The 24833-nt window shown below is 38.7% G+C and overlaps 3 protein-coding genes across 4 annotated transcripts; all 3 read right to left on the bottom strand.

Moving 5' to 3' along the window:
• Window positions 1-307: 307 nt before the first annotated feature.
• On the bottom strand, window positions 308-7339 carry jpt1a (Jupiter microtubule associated homolog 1a). Its single transcript, XM_063883014.1, has 5 exons — window positions 7127-7339; window positions 5491-5633; window positions 2256-2341; window positions 2034-2061; window positions 308-1776 (listed from the first exon to the last, which is right to left on the bottom strand). The coding sequence occupies exons 1-5, from the start codon at window positions 7180-7182 to the stop codon at window positions 1643-1645; spliced, it is 447 nt and encodes a 148-aa protein (XP_063739084.1). The 5' UTR covers window positions 7183-7339; the 3' UTR covers window positions 308-1642.
• Window positions 7340-8163: 824 nt separating this feature from the next.
• sumo2a (small ubiquitin like modifier 2a) lies at window positions 8164-11242 on the bottom strand. The gene is made up of 4 exons (XM_063884819.1): window positions 11110-11242; window positions 10085-10216; window positions 9493-9564; window positions 8164-8960 (listed from the first exon to the last, which is right to left on the bottom strand). Exons 1-4 carry the CDS (start codon window positions 11128-11130, stop codon window positions 8895-8897), a joined length of 291 nt encoding a protein of 96 aa, XP_063740889.1. The 5' UTR covers window positions 11131-11242; the 3' UTR covers window positions 8164-8894.
• Window positions 11243-11684: 442 nt separating this feature from the next.
• gga3a (golgi associated, gamma adaptin ear containing, ARF binding protein 3a) lies at window positions 11685-22703 on the bottom strand. 2 transcript variants are annotated; one of them, XM_063884531.1, is made up of 17 exons: window positions 22625-22703; window positions 21983-22067; window positions 21746-21821; window positions 21557-21655; window positions 21343-21466; window positions 21118-21221; window positions 20441-20521; window positions 20144-20281; window positions 19559-19640; window positions 19207-19332; window positions 18390-18596; window positions 18225-18298; window positions 17740-18161; window positions 15627-15895; window positions 14177-14346; window positions 13875-13985; window positions 11685-13505 (listed from the first exon to the last, which is right to left on the bottom strand). In XM_063884531.1, exons 1-17 carry the CDS (start codon window positions 22659-22661, stop codon window positions 13395-13397), a joined length of 2316 nt encoding a protein of 771 aa, XP_063740601.1. In that variant the 5' UTR covers window positions 22662-22703; the 3' UTR covers window positions 11685-13394. The 2 variants fall into 2 exon arrangements, with proteins under 2 accessions (XP_063740601.1, XP_063740602.1); XM_063884532.1 differs by having other exon boundaries at window positions 17740-18134.
• Window positions 22704-24833: the final 2130 nt, after the last annotated feature.

Below are 24833 nucleotides of genomic sequence, written 5' to 3'. Positions count from 1 at the left end.
AGTTATTTAAACAACACTTTGCTCCACTATAGTTTTCTTTAATTAAAAAGGCTTAAAAAATATATGCAGAAATAACTTTTGAAGCAAACTGTACACACTATATAAGCTTTTACTTTACTATGGTGATCCTTTAGTGAGGATTCACAACTTTTCTGTGTCAACTTTATATCAACTTAAAAGAGAGGGGTAACCTGATCTTTTTAATGTTTTGAGCTGTAGGTTAATAGAACAAAGAGCTGCAAAAAAACAATCATAACTCTACATTATAATCATTTTTTTAAAGGTATAATAAAGACAGAAAACATGGTCAAAATTGTTATTTAATGTTCTTTTAACACTTGTGCCATTTCTTAATTTCAATGTTCTGCAGTGACTGACATCCAGCAACAGAAACTGATATAAGAAGCAAACAGCCTTATCATCTTGCATCATAACAGATGTTAAAAATAGACACCAACAGAAATGATGTTTCTGCCATGAAGGTGGGCTGAACAGCAGTCACACACGTGACTCAACAAGACAGAAGCAGGAGGGAGTTTGAATTTTGGTTAAATAATGCGACAATGAAATGTATAAAAAGATTTTTCTATAACTCCATTGAGAAGAATAATAGACTAAAGTAAAAGCGTTGTTGGAACATAGAAAAAAGGCAGGGCTTTCATAAGGGCACTTTTCAAACCTAGGATGGGTTTACAAGAAACACTACAGGACCAACAACATTCCATCGACTCACAATGGAAAAACTAGGCCTTGTTGATCCTCGTAGAATGCTAATCTTGAAACCCAACCTTGTTTGATGCTTTTGCCTAACACACAAAACAGGCACACTTTGTTGTACAGTAAAATCACCTATAAAAACATGGGGCACTCAAAACCGGCACAGTAATCTAGGCCTAGTGACTACAATATAAAAAGGGCATATTCCAATTCAGTTACCTGACATGGGACCTAAAGTACTCATCTGAAGACTACAGTAATGTTTGCATCCTTCAGATCACAATAACAGATATTTATGTGACTCCTATTTGGCTCCTTAGTGGATGATAATATAATCAGTAGAAAGATTCCAACTTCATGCAACAACAATACAACAATTATTCCACAGAAAAACAAACAGGTTAAATAAATAAAAAATCTTCACAGTTAAGTTTCTTCTCACATTCATACTTTACAGACCAGACGTTCATGCAAGATGGATCAAAACTGAACACAGTGCAAAAGTGACAGCTTTTTAATTTGCTTGTGTTCTGGAAACTGCTTGTATAATCACGTACAGCTCATGCTGTTTGAAATAACCAGGAGGAGATGAATTTATCTTTTGTTGATAAGACAAATATGATCCTTGTACCCTGTCATGTGTAATGCATTATAGGGGCAAAGGCAGACTATTTGAAACATGTCCATAGAAATACATAAAGTGCTTCTGTCAAAACAAACAAACAAACAATAAAAAAAACAGTACAAAACGACCTTAATAAAAGAAGTATCAAAACAATGCACTTGGGGGTGTGAAGGTAACTGGTGTCTTTTGGACATCAGAAAGAATTACTGCAGTACAGACAAATGGGACAGGATTCCTTGTTAAAAAATAAATAAAATAGAGACAAGTTCAGAGATGCAGGGGGGGGGGGGGCAGGGGGGTTCAACCTAGGATGAGGCTGGATTTTCCTCCAGGGGGATTTCTACGGCCTGATGGATTTCCCCCAGCAGGATCGTCTGCTGGAGGAGCATCTTCCTTCCGTTCTGCAACAGCTTCAGGCTCCGGGGCACTGTTGTCTAAACATTTGCAGGGAGGCATGTGACTTTATTACATTTCAAAACATTAGCAATGGATAGTCCTTAATAACACATGTATATGCATATGCCTATATGTTGGTATTTCATTTCATGACAGGTACACACAATGTATGTGCAAATGTGTGTTTTTTTGTGTTATTTATCCATGTGTTGTATGGAATTTTGGACCCCTGGTTTACAGTCTAGATAACCACAGGTAAAACTGTGTGATGTGACCAAAAATAACAGTTGCTTACCATAATCACACTGAGAATGTTCTCCATCCTAAAGAAAAACAATTAAAACAAATCAGAAAGATATACACAAGTGGCATTTGTGAGACATTAAGGGAAGATGAGGACAGACCAAAATATTTTTGTTCTAATAATTTGGACTACAATTGCTTCCCTATACGTTTGCTTGCCCTAAGGTTTCACTTAATTTACTACCAAAACTCATGATGTTATGCATGATCTTACGGGGTTGTCTGCGGAGGTGCCCTGGTTCCCTCCTCTCCTCAGGGGGGCTGACGGTTCACCACATAGCACACCTGTGGGCTTCCCTCCTGGAAGAACAAGGAGACATGATCGCTCAGATATATAGGCTGTTACACAGTGGGTGCAAAGATAACAAGTAATCAATTCTCAATAATTTTACAGCGACAAACTTACATTTGATCATTGCATAACAAAATATCTTCAAACAAATAAGTTTGGCTAATCTGAGTCAAGGGCAGTGTATCACCTGAAATGTTACAGCAAATCACTTTGTTCAATGGGTTAGGATTAACTTCATCAGGTTCCCGATGAAAATTGTCTTTGAATCTTGAAAGATTACACCAAAAACATGATGAGGGAAATTTCAGTGAGTCCGGTTTTTTTCCTGTTTTGGGTTCAAAGGCCTCATTTGTGTGAGAATGTGGATTTAAAAAAGTGAAAATAAAAGTGATTTTAGAAGGTTTCGTATTGACTTTTAGGAAATGTGCTTGCTTAAAAAAAGAAAAAACTTGATCCTAAACAAAAGATACTTGAATACAAGGACTCATTGATGTCATTTATTGCAAGGGAAGTAACAGAGGAAGAAGGAAATGTCAGAGGGTGAATATGCGGAAGCTTCAGTTGGCGTTACCACGTACAATTTCAATAAATATCCTCTGTAGGAGTTTGAGACTGACAAGACACTTATACATTCTTGACATCACACAGCCCTAGTATAACTGTCTGTAGAAAGATGTTGTGATTAATGGAGGAACACCATTGACTGAATGTCTACTGATTGAAAGAGGAATCAACTCATCATGTAGGCACCTAAAACCTGTTATGTAAAGTAGCGGCACTGGGCACAGCAAATGTTATTCCTATGTATTCAGCTGTCTCAGGTTTTGACTGAAACGCTAATCTGAGTCAATTACCATCGGTAAGTATAATATCTTTTTGTTGATGAACAGGATTAAAGATATCAAAAACAATGCAGTGTTACTAGAGCATATTACATTGACTTTCATTTTTAAATGATAGTTATATTACACACAAATGGATTACATTGTTCCTGATCTAAGAGCAGTGTGTCACCTGAAATGTTATGGCAAATCACTTTGTTTAATGGGTTAGGATCAACTTCAGGTTCCCGATGAAAATTGTCTTTGAATCTTGAAAGATTACACCAAAAATTTGAGTGAGTCCTGTTACTCTGTGGGAGGAATCTGCTGCTGCACTTTTAGCTTTAGTTTGATTACAGACACTTGTAATCAAATGACAGTACGAGGCAGGTAACACCAGGTAAGCCCAGCCAATGTCCCCTTTGACCCATTGTTTGGACCCCAGCCATCTTTGAACCCAAACTTGGTTTTATTCTTAACCCATCTGTAAAGTTTGTGACTGCATCTTGTATGGTTGGACACTATCGCACTGACAAAATATGAACAGCTGGCAAAGAACTCATTTTCTCTCCAATGTTATTCCCACTTCAGTAGCGGTGTCAGGATCCATGTCTTGCCATGATGACAAACACACACTGACAAACTTGAACAAAATATCAAACATTGCTCTAAGGGCTAGTGAATATGCAATATTTACATATTAAGCTTAAGCTCCATTAACATGGCAATTGTTTTGGTTATCAAATTATAACAGAAAATAAATCAGTTATAATTGAACTATCTTTTTACTCAGAGGAAACAAAAAGTGTCCTTCAAATTTTCAAATGAAATACAGGAGCATTGCCTTTGGGTGCTCCCATGGTATGACATATTTCCCAGAAACAATTAAAACAACTGGGGACATTGTGTCATTTTGAAGGAATTAGAAAGCAACAAAGGGAAACATGGAATCCACTGACATTATGACCTGATCTCATGACCCACATTATGCTGGACCTTTCCTCTCACACAAAGTCTTCCAACATTTACTTCTTCCTTTCTTTTGTGCTATGGGGGATCTTTCAATTTGGGAGGTTCCACTTTCTTAATAAAAAGGGATTTTTTTTTCCAAACCTAGGTATATTCACTTCCTCCCAAGTATATTTGGAGATCCAATTTCAAGTTATTTATTTTTCCGCACAGCATGTAGGATTATCCCACAACAACCTACTGCGTCCCTGAATGGACTGACGCATGTTGCACACAAAAGGTCGAATTGCCTTAGGAACAAATTTTTCTCATGAGCTGGTATTAATATAATGCAACCTTTATTTCTTGGTGGGAACCATTCCCTCGACACAATATTTTTCTATTGTATATGCATCTTGGTCACACTTATTTACAATAAGAAAAACCCTTTTTGACCCTACTTCGGTAGGTCCTGCTGACAGCTTTTGACTTGTGGTTTTAAAAAGGAAGCTATATTTTTATATTTACATTTGATGCTTATGTTGTCTATCTTTATAGATCACAGGAAGCACAAGTAAATTATGGGTGGTATTCAGTCAAGAGCTTTCAATCCCACGTACCAGTGAATACAATTTTCTGGTTTGCAATAACTTTGTTTTATTGTCAACAGTGAAGTTAATGGAGGTAAAAGAGAAGAGTATATGAAGGCCTCATTTGTGTGAGAATGTGGATTTAAAAAAGTGAAAATAAAAGTGATTTTAGAAGGTTTCGTATTGACTATTAGGAAATGTGCTTGCTTAAAAAAAGAAAAAACTTGATCCTAAACAAAAGATACTTGAATACAAGGACTCATTGATGTCATTTATTGCAAGGGAAGTAACAGAGGAAGAAGGAAATGTCAGAGGGTGAATATGCGGAAGCTTCAGTTGGCGTTACCACGTACAATTTCAATAAATATCCTCTGTAGGAGTTTGAGACTGACAAGACACTTATATATTCTTGACATCACACAGCCCTAGTATAACTGTCTGTAGAAAGATGTTGTGATTAATGGAGGAACACCATTGACTGAATGTCTACTGATTGAAAGAGGAATCAATTCATCATGTAGGCACCTAAAACCTGTTATGTAAAGTAGCAGCACTGGGCACAGCACATGTTATTCCCAGATTTTGACTAGCAGCAGGAGTAACCTTTCTGTGAAAACTTTGTATTCTCCTTTGAAGACTAAACAATATTCTCTAACATGTCACTGGTTGTGTGTTCTGGTTTATTTTTTTTAGTGACACCAACCGTAAATGTTTTCATGAATCATCAAAATAAAATGGGGAACAAAAAATGCGTTAGAATCTTTAGTTTTAATATTTAGAGAAGAGTTTATTTTTTACCTGGTGGGTTGTTCCTTCGATTAGCATAGGGGTCCTCTGGCTCAGCGAAAACACTGGAGGCCATCTTGTTTTTCCGGACGGGAGGCTTTTCCCCATCTGCACCAAGTGAGAAGTTGGAGGCACCGCCAGGAGGGCGCAAAACCCTGTAAAGAGAGAGATGGTCAGAATCATAACGGCGGATTGTTCTGGAGATGTGCAGAATTGATCAATGAGAAATAACTTTTTATTTTATTTAACTTTTTTTTGGGTGTAATTTAACAACCTGCTACCCTAGGTAACTTAAACTATCTATCAGATGTTTCAACTCATGTGAGTGGATGTCGAGTATCTTTGTCTCGCCAGCCAGATTCAAGTGGCAAGGAAAAACCAGTTGGTCCCTGCCAAGATAACAAGGTTACATCAAACAAGTCATTAATGTTTCACATTTAAGTTTAAAGCATTTCCTATAATGTGTCTACGTGTCTTTTGAATGTGGGCTACTGCTGTTGCCCTCAAAATATGCACTAGGTAAACAATGAAAATATTATTATTGCTGCGTTTTTCGATACTTTGTAAAACCCATTTATATCAGCAAGGTTAGAATAATATTGAGAAGAACAGACTTATTATTTTAAAGCAACACAGTCAACAGCACCAAAACAAAAGCCTTGAAAATCTTTACTGCTAAGGGTTGATTGCAGTGATATTGTATTACACTGCACTCCCCTTAACTTTGTGTGTCTAATATACTAAGAGAAGACAACCAAGTATAGGGGCCTGGGCTATATACTATGGGGTGGTAATTTTTACCGTTAGCTACATAGTTATATTTATATGAATATCGATAATTTCATAAATAACAAAATATAAAAAGTAAGACAAAATAGTACACTGTAAATACATTGGACTAATGTATCCTTGTAACAATGAGACTGTCTAGACATGATTGAAAATGCACCTTCTTAAACTCATTTAAGTCACTACAACCTCAATCGTTCATTTATTTATCATGACTGTCTTCGAGATATCAGCGGATGTGGGATTCATTACACTGCCTCTCTATGATGAAAAATATACATGTGGCCGGGTCATTGTCAGGTGTAGCCAGCTGTAACATGGCCCTCGCCTCTATGCGGCCACATGCAGAGTAACCTGAAGGATGTCTTATTGTACTTCACTAATCTCCTCGATCCACTGATCTGAAAACCACGGGGGCCCCACCCAACCAGAATGACATCACATAAATATTTCGTCTTCAGACAATAAAAACGCAAAAGAGAGATATATCATTATTATATTAAGCTGTGCATTAAACAAAAGTGCCGCGTTGCTTAGTCTGCACTAGCTAGGCTAAGAAGCTTCTCTACAAAAGAGAGGGCACATGTGTGCTATGTTGCTAACGTTAAAAAATGGTCCATCCCGACAAACAAAACCGGAAGGTGTGGTACTAAGATTTTTCCTAGCATCGCGCCCCATGCTCGGGTTCGCAGAGCATTTCGCAGTGGAAAAGCAATAATAACAGGTAGGGTTTAGACACAAAATGTCTTAATATTTAGGTTAGCCCATGTTACGTTAGCGTTGATGTTAACGTCAGAGGATGCTGCACTTGTTGGCATTATGGTGGCTAACGGGTAACTGTCTGAACGTCGTCTTTTACCTGGAACTGCTTTTAGAACCAGGCTCCATCCCTTGATATGTTGTCGTCGTCGTCATTATTTTGCACTAGGTGTCGTTAAATATGTATAAATCTGAGAGGATACACGCGAATTACACTTTCATTAGCTGCACTTCACCGCCTCATCATTGTCTATCCTAGCCAGTGGTTCCCAATAATCAACCTGCTTCCAGTCTGAGAGCACCAGTGTCAAAGTGACCAGAGGAGATGTTTCACTTCCGCTATAATTTTCAGAATAAAATATACTGACCTTATAAATAAAAGATTAGGCCGATTCATTAGATTATATCAAATTACAATCAGATAATTTGTAATGCCATTATTTACGCAGTGCATCATGTTGTATTGATATATATTTCTTTACGAGCTTTACTTTCGTGAAGTGACGCAGTTGGATTTTAATTTGAAGGCACAGACTCAGTGTATCCGGTCTGACACTGCTAATTTCTGGCTGATTCTTCTTGGTACATTCAAAGACGCTTTGGTACCCTGTGTTTGATGCTACGGATCTGCAGTAACATAATCCATGGGTTTGATCTTCGGTTTGACACAGAAGTGACTGACTGTGTTGAGATGGCATTTCTTCTTCTTCCTACTACCACCAATGCGTGATAAACTACTCAGTGATTGGATCCGGGTAAATTAGTTAAACAAAGGAATAATGTTAGATTATTCTCCTGTATGGCACCCACATTAATTTGATAATTTGGGAACAAACCTATGCTACATTGCAGAGAATTACACAACTACCACCGAAGGATTATTGCCAATCACCATGGGAGACATTTTTACATTCTGCATTTGACCCATCCCAGTGTTAGGAGCAGTGAGCTGCCATTTGAACACACCCTAGGGAGCAGTTGGGGAACGGTGCCTTGCTCAGGGGCACCTCGGTAGCACTTGGTCTTTTGGGGACTTGAACCGGTTACCTTCTGGTTCCCAAGCCAAGTCCCTAGGGACCTCCTAACCACAGCAATTATAGTCTTTAATGGAAGCAAGCCTTCCTTTCTGGCTCAAAGTTGTAAGCAAGATTCTTTATTTAATAGCAGAAGTGATAATTAACAGGCACCGAAGCTATGACAGGCCTGTTTGCAGCAACATGTGCTGACTTACAGAGTTTAATGCATTATAATAAAAGGAAGGAATAACATTTTTCAAACTAACAACCTATGTGTAAACATTGAAACCACTTTACAGAGACCCTGAAAATTACCCTTTAACTTTGTTTTACTAATCTCTGGTAAAGTCGTTTAGGGTAATTTGCACTCTATATGTTAAAAGGTGCATGTTCAGAATACTGACATATCCATAAAAAAACAGGGACATTTGTTTAAAAAAAAGCTCAATTTATTCCAATAATAAATGTTCATAATAACAGATGTGAATTTAAAATGCAGGCTTACTTGACAAGAACACAATTCCATCTGAATCAGAAATTCAATGACATAAGTATAAAAACATAGAGGACCAAGGCGTTTTCTATAGAACCTCAAGAAAAAATATCATAATGGCAAGCTTTTTATATCTGAAGCACATTAGACTCACTGCAGCTTACACCGCAAAGTTCAGATATGTTCACATAAGAACGACAGTATGGATAAATCTATTTACTCTGCCGCTGCCTTTGAACATTTTGTAAAAGTATTCCACTGGATGGTATCAACACTGGTCATGAAGATTTGAAGACTAGGCATAACAAAGATGTTCAGGGATGAAAAGGGGAGGTAGGGATGTTTGTAAGAAACAGTCTTTAATGAGAAGAGCCACCGGTTTGCTGTTGGAACACATCAATCGTATCTTCATCCTCCATTTCTAGCTGTAAGACAATGTTCAAATGTCAGTTAGTAAGTAGTCTGTTGGTATTCAATTGAAAGACAAAAAAACCCTAAGAATTGAAGTGCTTCTACTTAAGTCATTCAGGTGTTACATAATGACATAATATTGCCTTATTAAAGCATGTGACAGAAATAGCTCAAAAATGACAGCCGCTGTATAAGTGCTGCTGTCCACTCAGTTTTGATTCATTTTGTCTCCATTCGTTGGACTCTGACCTTGTTTATCAGAACTGTAACACATTATATATACTTAGAAAAGGATGACGCAAAAGTAGGAAAACAGGTGTTCAGAGAGGACTTTGTATACTTCTCCATTCTGCATTCAAGAATGAAGTTATTTGGTTTTCAGAAGGACCTTTAGACTTTAATATTTATTTTTCAAAACACTTCTTTACTTACTTGGCAGAATAGCTATAACAAAGAAAACTGACAGTGTAGTGTAAAACCAGAGTCAGGCAATGTTCAAAGTAGTAGCAGTACTGTGAGTTAGACTGAACAGGAATGAAGCCTTACCTGCGAGGGTGTGTCTGTTTCATTGATGGGCTGACCGTCAAATCGAAACCTTATTTGCCTCATTGACAGCCCCTATGTGGACAGAGAAATAATTGTTATGTTTAAAACATCAAAAGGCTACACCATGGGCACCCTAGTAACCTAACTGCTGACCATGGATAGCAAAAAATGAAAGTTCACGTTGCAAATCTATAATGTCTTAGGGGATGTTCTTAAAGAGCCCCACTTTCATTGTTGTTATAAGTTTACACGACAAATATTGAAAAACTAGCAACCCAAAACCCCTAAGTAGCATAAATGCAATAACAGAACTGGCGTTGCAATGTTTTGTTTACATAATTTGTTGATTCAATTTCATTAACACAATAGAAATATGAGTTACAATAAACCAATGTCCTAATTTTAAACCTCTAATGAATAATTGTGATGAGCTTTACCATTAATGAAAAATAACACAAGAAATGATGTTCTATTGCCCCTCCCTCAGCTGAGTCCTTGGTGTCCAGTTCAAAACCACAATTCAGGCTCCAGCAATGCAACTAGGTTAAATATGACGTTTGGAGGAGTTGTAGTAATTGTGCTATAGTCTCACCTGCCGGTCACAATACGCTTTCATCAGTTTATTGAGAGGAGTGTGCCTTTTGATCTTGAATTGCACCACTGATCCATCCTGCCCTGCCACCTTCAGGTTGATGTGCTCATTGTTCTCGGTCTTCACTCCTTCCTAAAACAAAAAACAGAAACAGAAGTTTAACGTTAAGTTGATTAAAGTGATTTAAAGAAATTACAAGTACCTTGGTCAACTGTGAACTCCAACTTGTGCAATGAAAACCCCCTAACCAAAAACATGTACCCTCTAATCAGACACGTTAAGATTTATTTACATCATGTACCTCAATGAGTTGTGCCTAAAGTATGTATAAAGTACTCCCATAATGTGTGTGGTTAACATTTTTTACTACAGTTGACGTTACATGTACTTGGACTGGGCTGAGGACAAGCGAGCACTGAAAAGGAGCAACATTACAACTTCATCGTTAGCATTTAGCATTAATCCAAGTCAATCGAGAATGGCTTACAATTTATAACAATGCTCAAAGGATTTGTCAGAATGGAAATAACAAAGTGTACGTATTAACAACTCTGTTATCCTGAGACAATTGGGCGCTTGATGATGATGATTACGATCATTTCATACGAGATCCGCTAACAGTTAACGGTTTGTATCAAACAATTGATTTAGGCCTGGTGCTGCTGTGCACTGCTTCCCAACGTTACTCACTTTTCTTCTTCAGTTCTTGCAAAGGTTGCCTGGACATGTAAGGACTATATTACAAAAGGCAATACTGATGTGTTGGTTAAGTTGTATTTAAGAAAGCTCTGGTAATTATTTAACAATTCAAACTGCCAGGGTCCCAGGCCATGTTAGCCTATTATTACAACTTCGCCCGCTTGCTAGCTAGCGGCTAACTAACGCGGTAGCTTTGGTTTGTTCTGTAATTATACGAGCGTTGACAAATCGGCCACTCATGCGGCATTTCATTCAGCTGTGTACAACTATGCATTTGGATTGGGAACTCATTGTAAATAAAAGCCCGTACAAAATCCGCTCCTCACCTTGGGTTTTTCGTCTGCCATGGCTGCTGATGCTGCTGCTGCTGCGTCCGTCTGCGCCTGTTCTGCTGCGGCTGCGCCGCTTGGGTTAGTGCACAAAGCTGCGCCAAATCAACGGAATGCTCTTTTAATGTAATGTACCAAAGATGTGGTTTGTCTGCGAGGACCCTGTGTTTTAAATCTTGGCAGAAAGTACACATCATAACTATCTTACAATTTAGGCTACTTTAGGAATACAAATATCCCATTTCTTATTACTAAATTGATTTGATTGTTACAGGTATTTGTTACTTTTCAGATTTATATTTAAAATACCAAAACTAAGAGTTTATAACCTACCAAACAGTAATGAAGTACTGAAAAATAGCTGACCGGCTACAGCATTAATATTTACATTGCTGATGTTAATGCATTATCAATATCAATCCAGGATAATGACAAGGATCATTCATATAATGTATTATATTTATTGTTGTACCTTTTAATAGATTGTTTTTTGCATGATCATGAGTTAAGGAACTACTGGATTAATATTAGTTCCTGCACACAATTAAAACAAGCACCACAATGAAAGTAAGTCGTGTTTTTTTGTTTATAATCAGGACCTCTTAACTGCACACTTATTTTGGGGTTACAACCATTTGGAAATGCATTTTCAAATAAAACATGGGCATTTAAAAATGAAGTCAAAATACATGATAATTTTAATACAAATAGATCTATTTCACTCTATTTCTCCATGCACAGAAACTTTTTCAAAATATATGCAATGACAAGTTCCTTATGACAATCTAAGACAAATAAATTAAGAAATTTGTAGAGACTCTCCTGTACAGCACTAAAAGCCCCAAACTGACAAAAATAAAGGAGTCACAGTTTTGATGAACACATGATAACCACACTGATTTAATTAACCATCAAGGTCTTACTATTGATACACAGTATTTTCTCATGGCTTACGTAAATATACAAATATATTCCTACTTTGATATAGGAAACTCCCACAAAAGCTAAACATTTACAGTTGACCAAGAGCAAATAACCTAGCTTTTTAGTCTGGTTTCCACTACATGGTCTAACAGCAGAAGCAAGGGGGAAGCTTTGAAGAGCACTCCCATAAAGCCAAGCAATAATAGTTTGTATCCAGCTATTTATTTGCCACTTGGTCAGCACTTCCTAAAGCTTGTCCACTTAAAAGTATACAATTGATCCTTGTTCCTATTATCTCTTGTTGCACCCAACAGGTAAAAGGGGTTAATGTGTCTGGCACAAGCTTGCGAGTCTATTTTGCAAAAAATACATTCTTATATTAAAACGCTATCCAGACTGCAAAGCCTTGACATGTAACGAGTTATGTCATTCTTTCTGTAACATATTTTAATATTTTTGTCTGAATATTTGGTAACATCAAAGCTTTAGATAGCCCATTACTGATCTGTGCCTATCATACTGAAAGGGTTCATCACAAGTTATGTATGCAGAAGGAATACAGCCTTTCAATTGCAATACCTTACAGGACAGTAACAGATTTGACAATTTCCTCCCAAAACAAAAATAAATAATACATTCATGTCAATAAATACTTAAACACTAAAAAACATAACAAGTCTAAGCTACGAGTTAGTATATAACTCAAAAGACAAGTAAAAGTATTCAGTAGTTACTGTGAGGCATATTGATGTAAGTCAACTAAGATTAATAATTCCTAATGAGTCAATCAGTGAGGGCCCTTCATTTAGCATCAGAGAGGATTCTGTCTGCTTCGGTCCAATGACTCCAGTGTGAAACCATGTCATCATACACAGTCAGCAGCAAATCATGTGAAATGCAGGTTGTGATCACATGTTCATATCACCCTGGTACACAATATCTTTTCAACAAAACTGTGTGGCATTGAGGGGAAGTAAATAGGAAAATGTAATAAGAGAAAAAAAAGTTCTATTAGTACATGTCAAATCCTAAATAAAAAAGGTTAGCAATATTTACCTTATGAATCATTTTCCAAAATAAACATCCTCCATGTTTAACTGCTCCACAACATTTGTTACTGCACCACATCGACTACCTCTGGCCATGTAGTCAAGGTTTAGTTGGATGTATGCTACATGCCTGGCTACTTCAGCTATCCCAAGCGGAAGAACTCCTTCAAGGTCGATTGAAATTTGATGTAACATGTATTTCTCCAATTTTCCCTAAACATTTTTTTACAATACCACCCTTCCCTTGACCTCTGAGTTGCACTGACAAACTTCATTTAAAAAAAAAACCTGTAGTGTCGGTAAGCAGAGTTATAGAGCCCCCCATCTGCCAGCAGGTGGAAACTCATTCACCTCTCCCACTTCTGAGTGTGGCTGCTCTCCCAGCGTGAATGTCAGTTTGTATCTCATCCGAACCTTTTCCTGCAACACACACACACACACACACACACACTTAGCTTCACAGGTTTCATTTGCTTGTTGGAGCACACAAGATCAAGTGTAGTGATAATGTCAGTTGTCATTATATCCTCAGCATACTGTTTGGCATGCAAGACGGGTAAAAGGTGGTAAAGGTATGATATCAAGCATAACAGCAGACCAGACCGGTATACTGAATTCCACCAATAGGTGTCACACTCTACTCAGCAGCCACCTGTGACTTTTCCAGTAGTGTTTACACATTGCCTCGTCTGTCTCGATGTGATATGATAGATCACGACCCTTCTGAAGTAAGACAGTGTTCTTTGAAATAAGTATAAAACATACAAACAGCTCCAGGCTAAGATTTACCTTGAGAGGATTTGCAAGCAGCATGACCTGAGTGATGGCAGCAGGGGGAAGGATCGGGTTAAAAGGAGCCAGCTCTGTCCCTGAGGGTGATTGCAGTCTCACTTTCATCGTCTGGTTATGTGGAAGAACAGATTTCCATATTCATTACAAAGATGTAGCCACCCACAATAATTTCATTTTATGACAAATATTGAGTCAAAGAGTCAAACATCTGCCAAAGAGTTTTTTTTATAAATATAAATGCACACAGCGTAGCTTGAGATGCAGCAACGTTGTTATCACAGAGGCACAGTATGGTTTACCTTGGGCACAGCAGCCTGCAGAGCAATGTTCCTCAAAGGCAGTGGGGCAGTGTTAAGCATGGAGGCGACCATCACCAGTACATCAGGTCTACCTGCCGGACAGTCAGTGGCAAAATGCAGCAGAACACGGACACCGCTTTTGTCATATGCTGTAACAGGACACATTTTACCTAAAATAAAGCACACAAAGGGAAAAGAAAAATCTGATTATTACAAAGATTGTACCAAGCCCAGAGTCTTTATAAATACACAAGCTCCTACTGGTCTCATCGTACTGAAGGTAAGTTTTGATTAGGGATACACCGATTGCAAAAATGTCGGCCGATGCCGATGTTAAGAATAACAATTTTTGCCGATAACGTTGCCGATGTTTTACTATGTAAACTGTAATAGTAGCATAATGCAGATAAGGCAGCCTTTCCCTTTAAGAGAGAGAGTGGGGGATACGCCTGTGTAAGAGCGAGAGAGAGATTGAGCGAGCGAGAGAGAGGTTGAGCGAGCCATAGTAAGTTTCTGGAAGTTAACGGGAGTAGCAGCAAGTATAACAAAGTCACAAATATATACGACAGCCTCCCAAGAATACTGAATGATCGATCCTGCAGACACCCGCTACACGGGGCAGAAGTCCTGCAGCATGCACAGCGTGCAGCAGCAGCTCCTCAGAGAGGAGAGGTGAAGTGAGGAGATGTGAGGAGACGCCGGCCCCCCCCCTGCACCTGGTGTACCTGGTGTAATAAATACTTTCAGACACCAATGCACATGTTCGCAAAGAAGACCAGGTATAGTGGGGAAAATATCAACTGGGGTATTTTCTAGCTTAACCAAGTTGCAAATGCCATCACTAAGTGAGAGTTACTTTGCCTTTTTTCTGATATCCACAGTTTATAAAATAACCTGAACTACAGTCATATGAACTTTTCTTTCTAGCTATGTTTTTATGTCTTTAGCCTCTCCACAGAGTATTCTATCAGGTCTGGGAGCCCGGCCACATATGTTCATTTAATACTACCAACCAATTCCTATAATTATTTTAGTACCTTAGTAGCTTTAAAGATTGTCAAGTGTTTTGCAGATGTACTACTGGGCAGTCAACCTGTTAAAACACTACAATCTGGCACATAATTCAATTTGTTATATTTGTTTTTTGGCCAAAGGAGATTAAATGTGCTTTAAAGTGTGTCTATCCTGTCCAATGAAAACCTTATTCTGTCTCTACCTCTGAAACCTTGTAAAAAACATTTGGCTTTTTCAGTGAAAATGTAAATTTCCAACATAATGAACCCCAATATATCTGATGTTTATGCATACGCCAAAGGATAGTTGCAGGGCTGTAAAAGCAATTTCTTCTCCAAAGTGTGTCTGTCAACCCTATAAGTATTGTGCTGTAGAGCATCAAAATCCACTGACACACACACACACAACCATCTTGCTTATCATAAAAGGAACTCACTTGGCTTGATGGCTTCCAAAGGGACAAAAACATTGGCCAGGGACACCTCTTGTCCCTTGCCTGGGCTGGCCTGGCTCAGAGGGAGGACGGGGGACAGAGAGCGTAACAGAGGGCTGTCATCTGCCTGACTCTTGGCAGGTGGGGGAATGGACCCTCCTTGAATCACTTCTATGAGGGAAGTGGAAGAGAGACTGGAAGACGGGCTGGGAGGAGCAAAAAGATCCTCACTCTTGACCAGAAAGCTGCCAACGTCCATCACCCCAGATGGACTGTGTGAATAATTCAAGTCGTTGTCAAAGATATTACATGTCCCATAATCCCTCCACATATAATGTCACACAATAACATTGGTAATAAAAACATGACAACTGAAGCATGGTGTAAAAAAATTCGACAAACACCTTGCAACCTAACATTTGAAAACAATAGCACTTATAGTGCCTTGTCAAAGTAAGCACCCCCTTGGCTTTTTACCTATTTTGTTACATTACAACCTGCAATTTAAGTGTTTTTTATCCGAATTGTATGTGAGGGATCTGCACAAAAAGTTGGTGAAGTGAAATGAGAAAAATATATATAAAAAGATATTTTTTCTAAATAAAAAACTGAACATTGGCATGTGCATATGTATTCACCCACTTTGCTATGAAGCCCCTGAAAAGTTCTGGAGCAACCAATTACCTTCAGACGCCACATAATTAGTGAAATGAAGTCCACCTGTGTGCAATCTAAGTGTCACATGATCTGTCAGTATAAATACACCTTTTCTGAAAGGCCCCATAGGCTGCAACACCACTAAGCAAGAGGCATCACACCATGAAGACCAAGGAGCTCTCCAAACAAGTCAGGGACAAAGTTATGTGGCCGACTCCCTAAAGGTATGGCGGTAGGTGCTCTGGTGAGATGAGACTAAAATTTAACTTTTCGGCCACCGAGGGAAACGCTATGTCTGGCAGAAACCCAACACATCCCATCACCCCAAGAACACCATGTTTTTCAGCAGCAGGGGCTAGGAAACTGGTCAGAGTCGGGGGAAAGATGGATGGTGCTAAATACAGGGATATACTAGAGCAAAACCTGTTTCAGTCTGCCTGTGATTTGAGACTGGGACGGAGGTTCACCTTCCAGCAGGACAATGACCCGAAGCATACTGCTAAAGCAACACTCGAATAGTTTTACCAGAAGAATTTAAATGTGTTGGAATGGTCTAATCAAAGCCAAGACCTCAATCCAATTGAGAATCTCTGGTTTGACTTGAAGACTGCTGTTCGCAAGCGGAAACCATCCAACATCAAGGAGCTGGAGAAGTTTTGCCATGAGGAATGGGCGAAAATCTCAGTGGCAAGATGTGGCAAGCTCATAGAGACTTATCAAAAGCGACTTGCAGCTGAAATTGCCGCGAAAGGTGGCTCTACAAAGTACTGACATTAGGGGGGTGAATAGTTGTGCATGCTGAATTTTCTGTCATTTTGTCCTTTTTGTTGTTTGCTTCACAATAAATAAATGAATAAAAACACATCTTCACAGCTGTAGGCATGTTCTGTAAATGAAATGATGCAAACCCTCAAGCAATCCATTTTACTTCCAGGTTGTGAGGCAACAAACCATGAACAATACCAAGGGGGGTGAATACTTTTGCAAGCCACTGTAGACACTCGACAGTATTCTTTAAGACTTTTACAACTTACTATCTGCTCTGCTCTTTATCTCCATGTTTAAAACATTGCTCTATCAGTGGAGGCAATGGATTCCTGCCAATCACTCTGCCTTTTGGAAACGTATGATTGAGATGCAGTTGAAAAACATTGTACAGCATCTCATTAGACAAAAAGTGCCTTTAATCTTTAGACACCCATGCAGGCATCAGTGTAAATATTATCCTGCATCCAATATATTATGAGTGACAGAGAAGACCTTTCAGATGTTGACAAGAAGTTATATGTCCATTTAATTTCATGTGATTGAATTTCAAACTCTTCAATGTTTCTACTGTTTCTTACTATTGCTTATTTGTAAATCATGTTCTTGTTAGAGAAGCAAAAGATTTTTTCACATTCTGGACTCAATGACTATTTCCTCCCTAGTTTTACCTTGTGACACGTGTATTACTCACATTTTAGGACTGCCCAGATCCAGAAAGCCAAAGTCCTGCAGATTGTTACTAAGAGATGCTGAAGTAGAGTCCCATTGAGGTGAGACAGTAGTGGCTGAGGAAGCAGGCGGGGCCATGCTGAATGACTGAGGAAGAGCAGCAGCCGGTGCTGTGGTGTTCAATACTGAGCTGAGGGGCTGTGGAAATATGACTGATGTTGTTGAGACAGATGCGGAAGAAACGGGGGGAGTGGAGAAAACAGTACCAGGTAAGCTTAAGGCAGAGGCAGTTGTAGAACACTTGGCTGAGACTCCTGCAACGGTCACAGAAAGGGCCTCTGGATAAAGTGAAGATATAGAGAATGCAAGATTGGAAGGCAAAGTGGTGTCAAAAAAATCCAAATCTTGACTGGAATCCTGGAAAACAGAGATATAAAAAAACCACTGCTTCAACCATTAAGATAATAGTCAACATTAGTCGAAAACTATTGCAATTATTTTAAATACCTGTAAAAATGACAAATCATTTCCCAGGTTTACTGGTGTTGATTTACTTGGAACAGGAGCGGGTTCATTCAGGCCTGTAAATGAACACAAAAAAGGTAAGTTGTACATCTAAAAACAGATCATGTCTGATGTTGTCATAAAGAAAGACATTATATATCATGTTACCTAAGGATAGTAGCTCTTCATCCAGCAGAGAGAGTGCTGCAGAGGGTGCACTGGGGCTGGGGGATTGAGGGTCAGTGGCAGCAGACCCACACAGCAGGTCAGCCGGAAGAGAGAGAGACGACGTCGGGGGGTGCTGCTCTGCTGGAGAGACGCTGTGTGTGTCTAGACCCACCAGGTCAATCAGAATCTCTGACTGGTTTGTGCCACCTGAGTATGTCAGGTAGAGAAAACATGGGCAGTGAGAAATAAAGATGTATTCAATTTAAAAGGTAGATAATCGCCAATTTGCAAAAACCGGAGAGACGCTGAGCCTCAGGTTGCTGCTAAGAACATAAATATCACCAAGTTAATTTGTAGCTTTCCTGCATCTTCACTTCTTTTTTTTGTGGATGCAATACCTCAGAGCAGCAGCAAAGGCTGGTTTTGCCTGGGATTTGATATTGTGCTCATTCAGTAGGACATCCATACCAATTCCTAGATACATAATTATCATATCATTAATTATTTACTGTATGAATTCAACAGATATGTAAAAAACCTGACACATTTTGCACATTAACTGTACTTAGTTGACACTTAACAAACCATAATAGTAATAAGCAATATATATTATCGAACATGGTCTATGCCAGGTTTTTCTGACCATTTGCTTTAATCCTTGTTACATGAACGCCTATCGTGCATTAATCAGTTGTAAAAAATATACTGGAGGCTTCTCTTAAGAAATGCCAGTAAGGGAATGACCAAAGGCTTGTTGTAATGCTCTAAACATACAAAAAGGACATTCAATTCCCTGCTCAAACTAATTAAAATGTACCTTGTCTGACTGATAATTGTGTTTGTTGTGCTTTTGCGGTCTCTCCATTGATGATCTGTCCGTCCACAATCGTCTTATAGGAATTAATGACATGTGAGAGGTCATCACTGGCCTGCAGGATGTCTCCTGAGAAAAGCATTTCAAAGGTTAGACTGCAGTTTCCCACATATAAACAGCAAATAAAGAAGAAATCCACCATGTTTCCTAAATGTATGATCAGTGGGAGCATAATGACGAGTGGTCGTTCTGGTCTCGGTTTTGGGCTTTCATTAATCAAGCCTCTCATACATAAATGATGATAGCTAGAGCAGTCCATCAGCCTCTCCACGGGCAAAATTACAGGATTTCTTACCCAAGCCGCTGTCATTATCTTCAGTCTCAGTAGCGAGCTGAAACACGGTTTGTCTGAGCTTGTCGCAATCACCATACAGCTCCTAGGAGAGAATTAAAAATCACGGTATATTCATACCTTGAATCTCATTCCTGACACCGAAAGCTGGGGTGGATTATGTCTTTTAGAAAAAAAATGTTGATCTGTTAAATCACTCCGAACATACTGACAGCAATCAATTTAACAAATATGTTAGCTCTTGCATTCACATGACTGTCCATGTCAGTCCAATTATATCTGAATGATATTTTAATTAACTACTTCACTGGATTTAGCATCTTGTGCTGCAAGCTTCTTTCATTGAAAGACTTGACAAGACTGTGCTGGGCTTTGGTTGGATAATTAAAAGAAAATCTAGCCTATTCTTGGTGACTTCTTTAATGTTGCCTAACCCACATTTAATGTAGGAATGGTCTGTTTCAGAATGGGGCGGGTTTCATTTACTGTTATTTACTATTGGATTGCTTTGGGGCTGCATAGCCAAGTTTTGAAATATAAGGTAATTTGTTTCTAAAAAGGTCATTTGTGCGCTAATGGAGAACAAACCCTTATGAGCTCCTTGTCTTCGTCTGTGGAGTCGTTCTGGCTGAAGTGAGCGAGCATCTCGTTAAGGAGTTTGACGCTGTTATTGACGGCCTCCAGTGTGCCTTTTTGCTTTGTCACTTTCTGTGTTCTGACATCATCCTGGGGAAAGGAGCAAAAGTTGAGTTGCACTTGTTAATAGCACTCACTAAATTTGTCTGACATTAGATTCCTACGTTTCCATTAGAAGGCCTCTGGAAATGAATGAATAAAAAACTGAAATTTTGAAAACATAATAATAATAATTTAACACTGACTCACCTCCTTAACCATGTTCTTGATGAGCCGATTGGCCTCTTGCAGATCCTCAGGTTTTTTGCTCTTCAGCAGCTCAGCTAATCTCTGCAGAGAAAAAAAGAAAACACTCAAACTGATTTCCCACAGTTTGTCTAGATACAACCAGCAAAACCAAACAACCTCCTAGATCTGAAAAAACAAAATTAACACATAAATCATCTGCATTTGACACTGAGTAAACATTCAGTCATGACCTGGTTTGCTGTGACGTAACCAGTGAGGTATTAGAGCTCTTTTTGGTGGCGTGTATACACATTAAATCTGAAAACCTTTTTTCTGTAGAAAGCTTTATATAGAAGTCAATTAAAAAAAAAGGACAAATGAACTGTGGATCCTTCAAAGCAGTGGAAAGTCTTTGTGAGAAAAATCCTGCCATAAAAACTCTGGCGAAACATTAAAGTGTATCGCTATGACTGTTTGCTTGTAGATTACGCACATTTTTTTATGATAACATTTCTCATAAAATGACCTTTCCAAAAAATGTCAAACTGTACCGCATTACTGAGGATCTGAGTGATACAGCAAAATATGCAGGCGCCCTGAACCCTGTAGAAAATGATCTACAAGACATTAACCAAATAAAGAGAGTTATGAACAGTGGGCGAGCTGCAGTGTTCACATCCGAAAATAATTATTCTTACCTTGCTCTTCTTCTCGTCATCAAAAACAGGATTCTTGGGTCGCGGAGAAGGAGACGGTATTAAAGTAGCATCAAGAGGGATTTCTGGGTCGGCTAAAACAATACCTAAAAAAAACATGACAACTGTTACAGCTATTTTTGGATGTCCCTGTTACGCAATTATTTTGTTTTGCTGTGTACAATTTCTCACCAGCATATTTTAACAATTTTTTAAAAGGTGTCTTACCCTGCGACTTCAGCATCTCATACGCTTCAAATATCTTTGCTTCATCTGGTAGAGACAGGGTCCAACTGTACAGCATCTCGATCACTTTTGTCTTCACTCTCTCTGATACTTTATCTCCTAGATACTGAAAAAGAATAAATTCACATCTTAAAATGACACCAAACTTCAATTCAATAAAACTTTTCACCATAACATTGACATCTATGATACTTACCTTGGGTGAAACCACCTTAATTAATTCATTTAAAAACCTAAATTTCCCGACTTCATTGTGAAAACGTCGCCCGCAGTTTTTCATACAAGCCTCGAGAACCTATAAAAGCAAAACAACCAGAGATAAATATATTTTTTCCTCTGTGAAATGTTTGTTTTTGAATTCAAGTGAAGTAATTTTACCACAGACCGTTAATGCTTGCATCGCCTCCAATTCCTGAGGGGACTGAATCTTGTGAGCCAGCAGTCTAACGGATATCTGAGGGCTGAAAAATTGAGAACAAAAACAAAGTTTTACAAACCACTTAAAGTTTGGACTAAAACAGCCTTTATAATAAGTCTCATGTGTCAGCACAATGAGGACACAGATTAGCAACATTAGATGGGCATGACTCCACGTTAAGGGGGAGATAGTTAATGACCATACCCTTCCAGTTCCTTATTGATTTGGTCACAGAATCCCATTATAAACTCCCAGTCTTCCTGTCTGTTGGAAGGGCTGGTGGCTTTGTCTGGGGGGGAAAGATAATAATATGATTTCTCATGCCCTTACAGCACATTAGCAAAATATAGGTATCCATCTACAGGCTACCAACACAGGCAGGACCTTTGTGATAAAAATTGAAGTCGCTCTTTATACAAACCAGACTGTTGTTATCCACCGTTTTCTGGTAATCTTACATACATTGTTGAAAGACCTGTTTGAACTTAGATAAGCTAAAGCCTGGAGGTGTTTACAACAGCCCTACGTAAGCAAATACAAAGCCGTGCTGTGGGTCACCAACAGAATAACTCAATTTGTGCCAGCGTTTCAACATTCCGACAACAAATCCAGCAGTATAAAGCAAACATCAAAGCTGGATTTGGCTAGCTACTTCAACCAGGTACTACCAGCGGCTGTGTGTTAGCCACTTTCTGACAACACAGACGAATTAGCACGATTCTCTTGAGTTTCAGTAATGTCATGTGAGTCCATCTACTGTGTCAGACACCAGCAGCTGCACAACACATGAGTTTGCACCTCTATGTGAATAAACGATGTGAAAAAAGAGTTTAACATTGTACTCACTGAGCCAGGACTCCAGCGATTCTCCATCCTCCGCCATGTTTGCGCTCTGTGAGGCAAACAACGCGTGACTTACGTTGCCTTCATGTCCCGTCGGACAAATGGGAGTTGCTGACACTGCTTGCTAAGTAATAGCAAGAATTTCCTTCAGTTTAAGAATAATAATGTTATTTTTTTTCCACAATATAATATTGTTCTTTTCACGAACACACAATTACATGCATATTAGAAATCCCTTTTTTACAATCTGCGTCACCAAGTAGCGTTTCTGTTGTCAACGTCTAAAATGTGTGTTTCTCATTAGGACACATAGTGATGTCTATGTTTGCAGAAATGGGAGAAGTACTCAGATCTTGTACTTAACCACAAGTAGAAGTACCACAGTGTATGAATACCTTACAAGTAAAATACCTGTATTCAAAATGGTACTTGAGTAAAAGTGTAAAAGTATTAGCATCAAAAATACTAAAAGTACAAAAAGTAGAAGTCCTCATTATGCAATGGCCCTTGGCCCATTTTAGAATGGTATATTATATGTCTTGATTATAATTATTGATGCATTAATTTAATTATCAAAGCTTGTAAAGGTGTAATTTGTAGTGGAGTTAAAGTACACTATTGAATTGTAGTGTGGTGGAAGTACAAAGTAGCACAACATTGAAATACTCAAGTAAAGTACGAGTCTCTCAAAATTGTACTTAAGATCTGTGCTTGAGTAAATGTACTTAGTTACTTTACACCACTGAGGATAGAGATACAGACATTGAATATAACATAATTATAATATATAAATGGTGAATATCGGATATTTACATTAATGCATGTGCAGTGTTGTCATTACACTCAGCTTTTAAATCTATATTTTACCATGGATAGCATGCCCCCTCTTCACTTCTCACATTATATTTCTCTTTGTTCTTTCAACACTCTCCTCACTTACTACATTACATACATGTTTGTAAGGTCAATAAAAAACCAAGGCTAAATATCTGCCACTCTGTGTGTTGTTGAGAGCTATTCTCCCGCAGTAGCCAACAGCAATGATTCCTGTATGTAAAGATAATTTTAGACATAGTTATTTTGTTAGGTTTATTGTTGAGCTTAAGTTAAGAAATAAAATATATTAAACAACATTGTTTGAAAACAAAAGTTAGCGTAAAAAAATCTTGAGTATCATCGAAAGCTGTTTCCTGCTATAAATTGTGGAATGTTTCTTTGTTCTGTCTGTCCCTTTACCACAGAGACAACTTGTGGGAAGCTAAAGGCATCTAATAAACTGACATTTAATCAATTAAAGCTCAGCCCGATCTGTTCAACTCCTCAACAACCTTAGTGCAGATCACCACACTCCTGTAGTCTGCTCCCTTCTCAACTAGTGTGTGACGGCATGAGCTAAAGTCTTGACCTCATGATGTCATGTTGGCTCCAGCTCAAATATGACGTGCGTTACAATGCTACAGCCTAACAGGTGCCTTCACATCTCTCAGCTCACAGGACATATCAAGAATTTGTTTTGGGGAAAGCTCCATCAGCTCACCTCTGGTCTGAGCTGTCAAGATAAACACTATCTCTCACCAAATCCCTCATATTACTACGAGTGGAGCAGCATCTCTTTGCCTTTGTTTAGTATTCGTGGAGAGTCTTCGCACCCTGCACTCCTGCTGGCTTTGAAGCACACAAGCACGTTAAGATTTCAGATATCTCATTTCTGATTATCACACTGCTTTACCCAAGCCAGCTCCTGTGGGTTTAACCCTTGAAAGGGAACGTTTGGAGAAAATGGAATAACCTCATGGGATAGTTTCATCCCGTTTGGCTTTACATGATGCTGTTGTGAGGAAAAGTGCTTTCCTATGGTGGTCTATGAAGACACAACATATTACCCTTTATTTCACAAAGGTAGTGGACAAAGATCAATCTTTCATTGTTATTTTTTTTGTTTTGCTATACACTCCCTATACGAAACAGGACTCACATGTGTGTACTCTACAACCTTGAAACCTTGAAACCTTGAAGTCCTGAACATGAATGGTTTTGAGGATACATGTTTCTGCCTTTAACCCCATTTGAATGACTACCATGCCGTATCGACTTTTCTGTACGGATGCAGGCCTTTAGTCTGGTGATGGGAGGTGAAGCAACAGTGATCTCTGTCGACACTAGTTCTTTGATGTGTGTTTGGTGTGTCAGGGCCTTTTTGTAGCCTTTATTC

Source organism: Eleginops maclovinus, chromosome 5 (genome assembly GCF_036324505.1).
Source record: "Eleginops maclovinus isolate JMC-PN-2008 ecotype Puerto Natales chromosome 5, JC_Emac_rtc_rv5, whole genome shotgun sequence".
Classification (NCBI taxonomy): Eukaryota; Metazoa; Chordata; class Actinopteri; order Perciformes; family Eleginopidae; genus Eleginops; species Eleginops maclovinus.
Note: the sequence above shows the minus strand (reverse complement) of the source record. Positions and strands in the feature narration are given on the sequence as shown.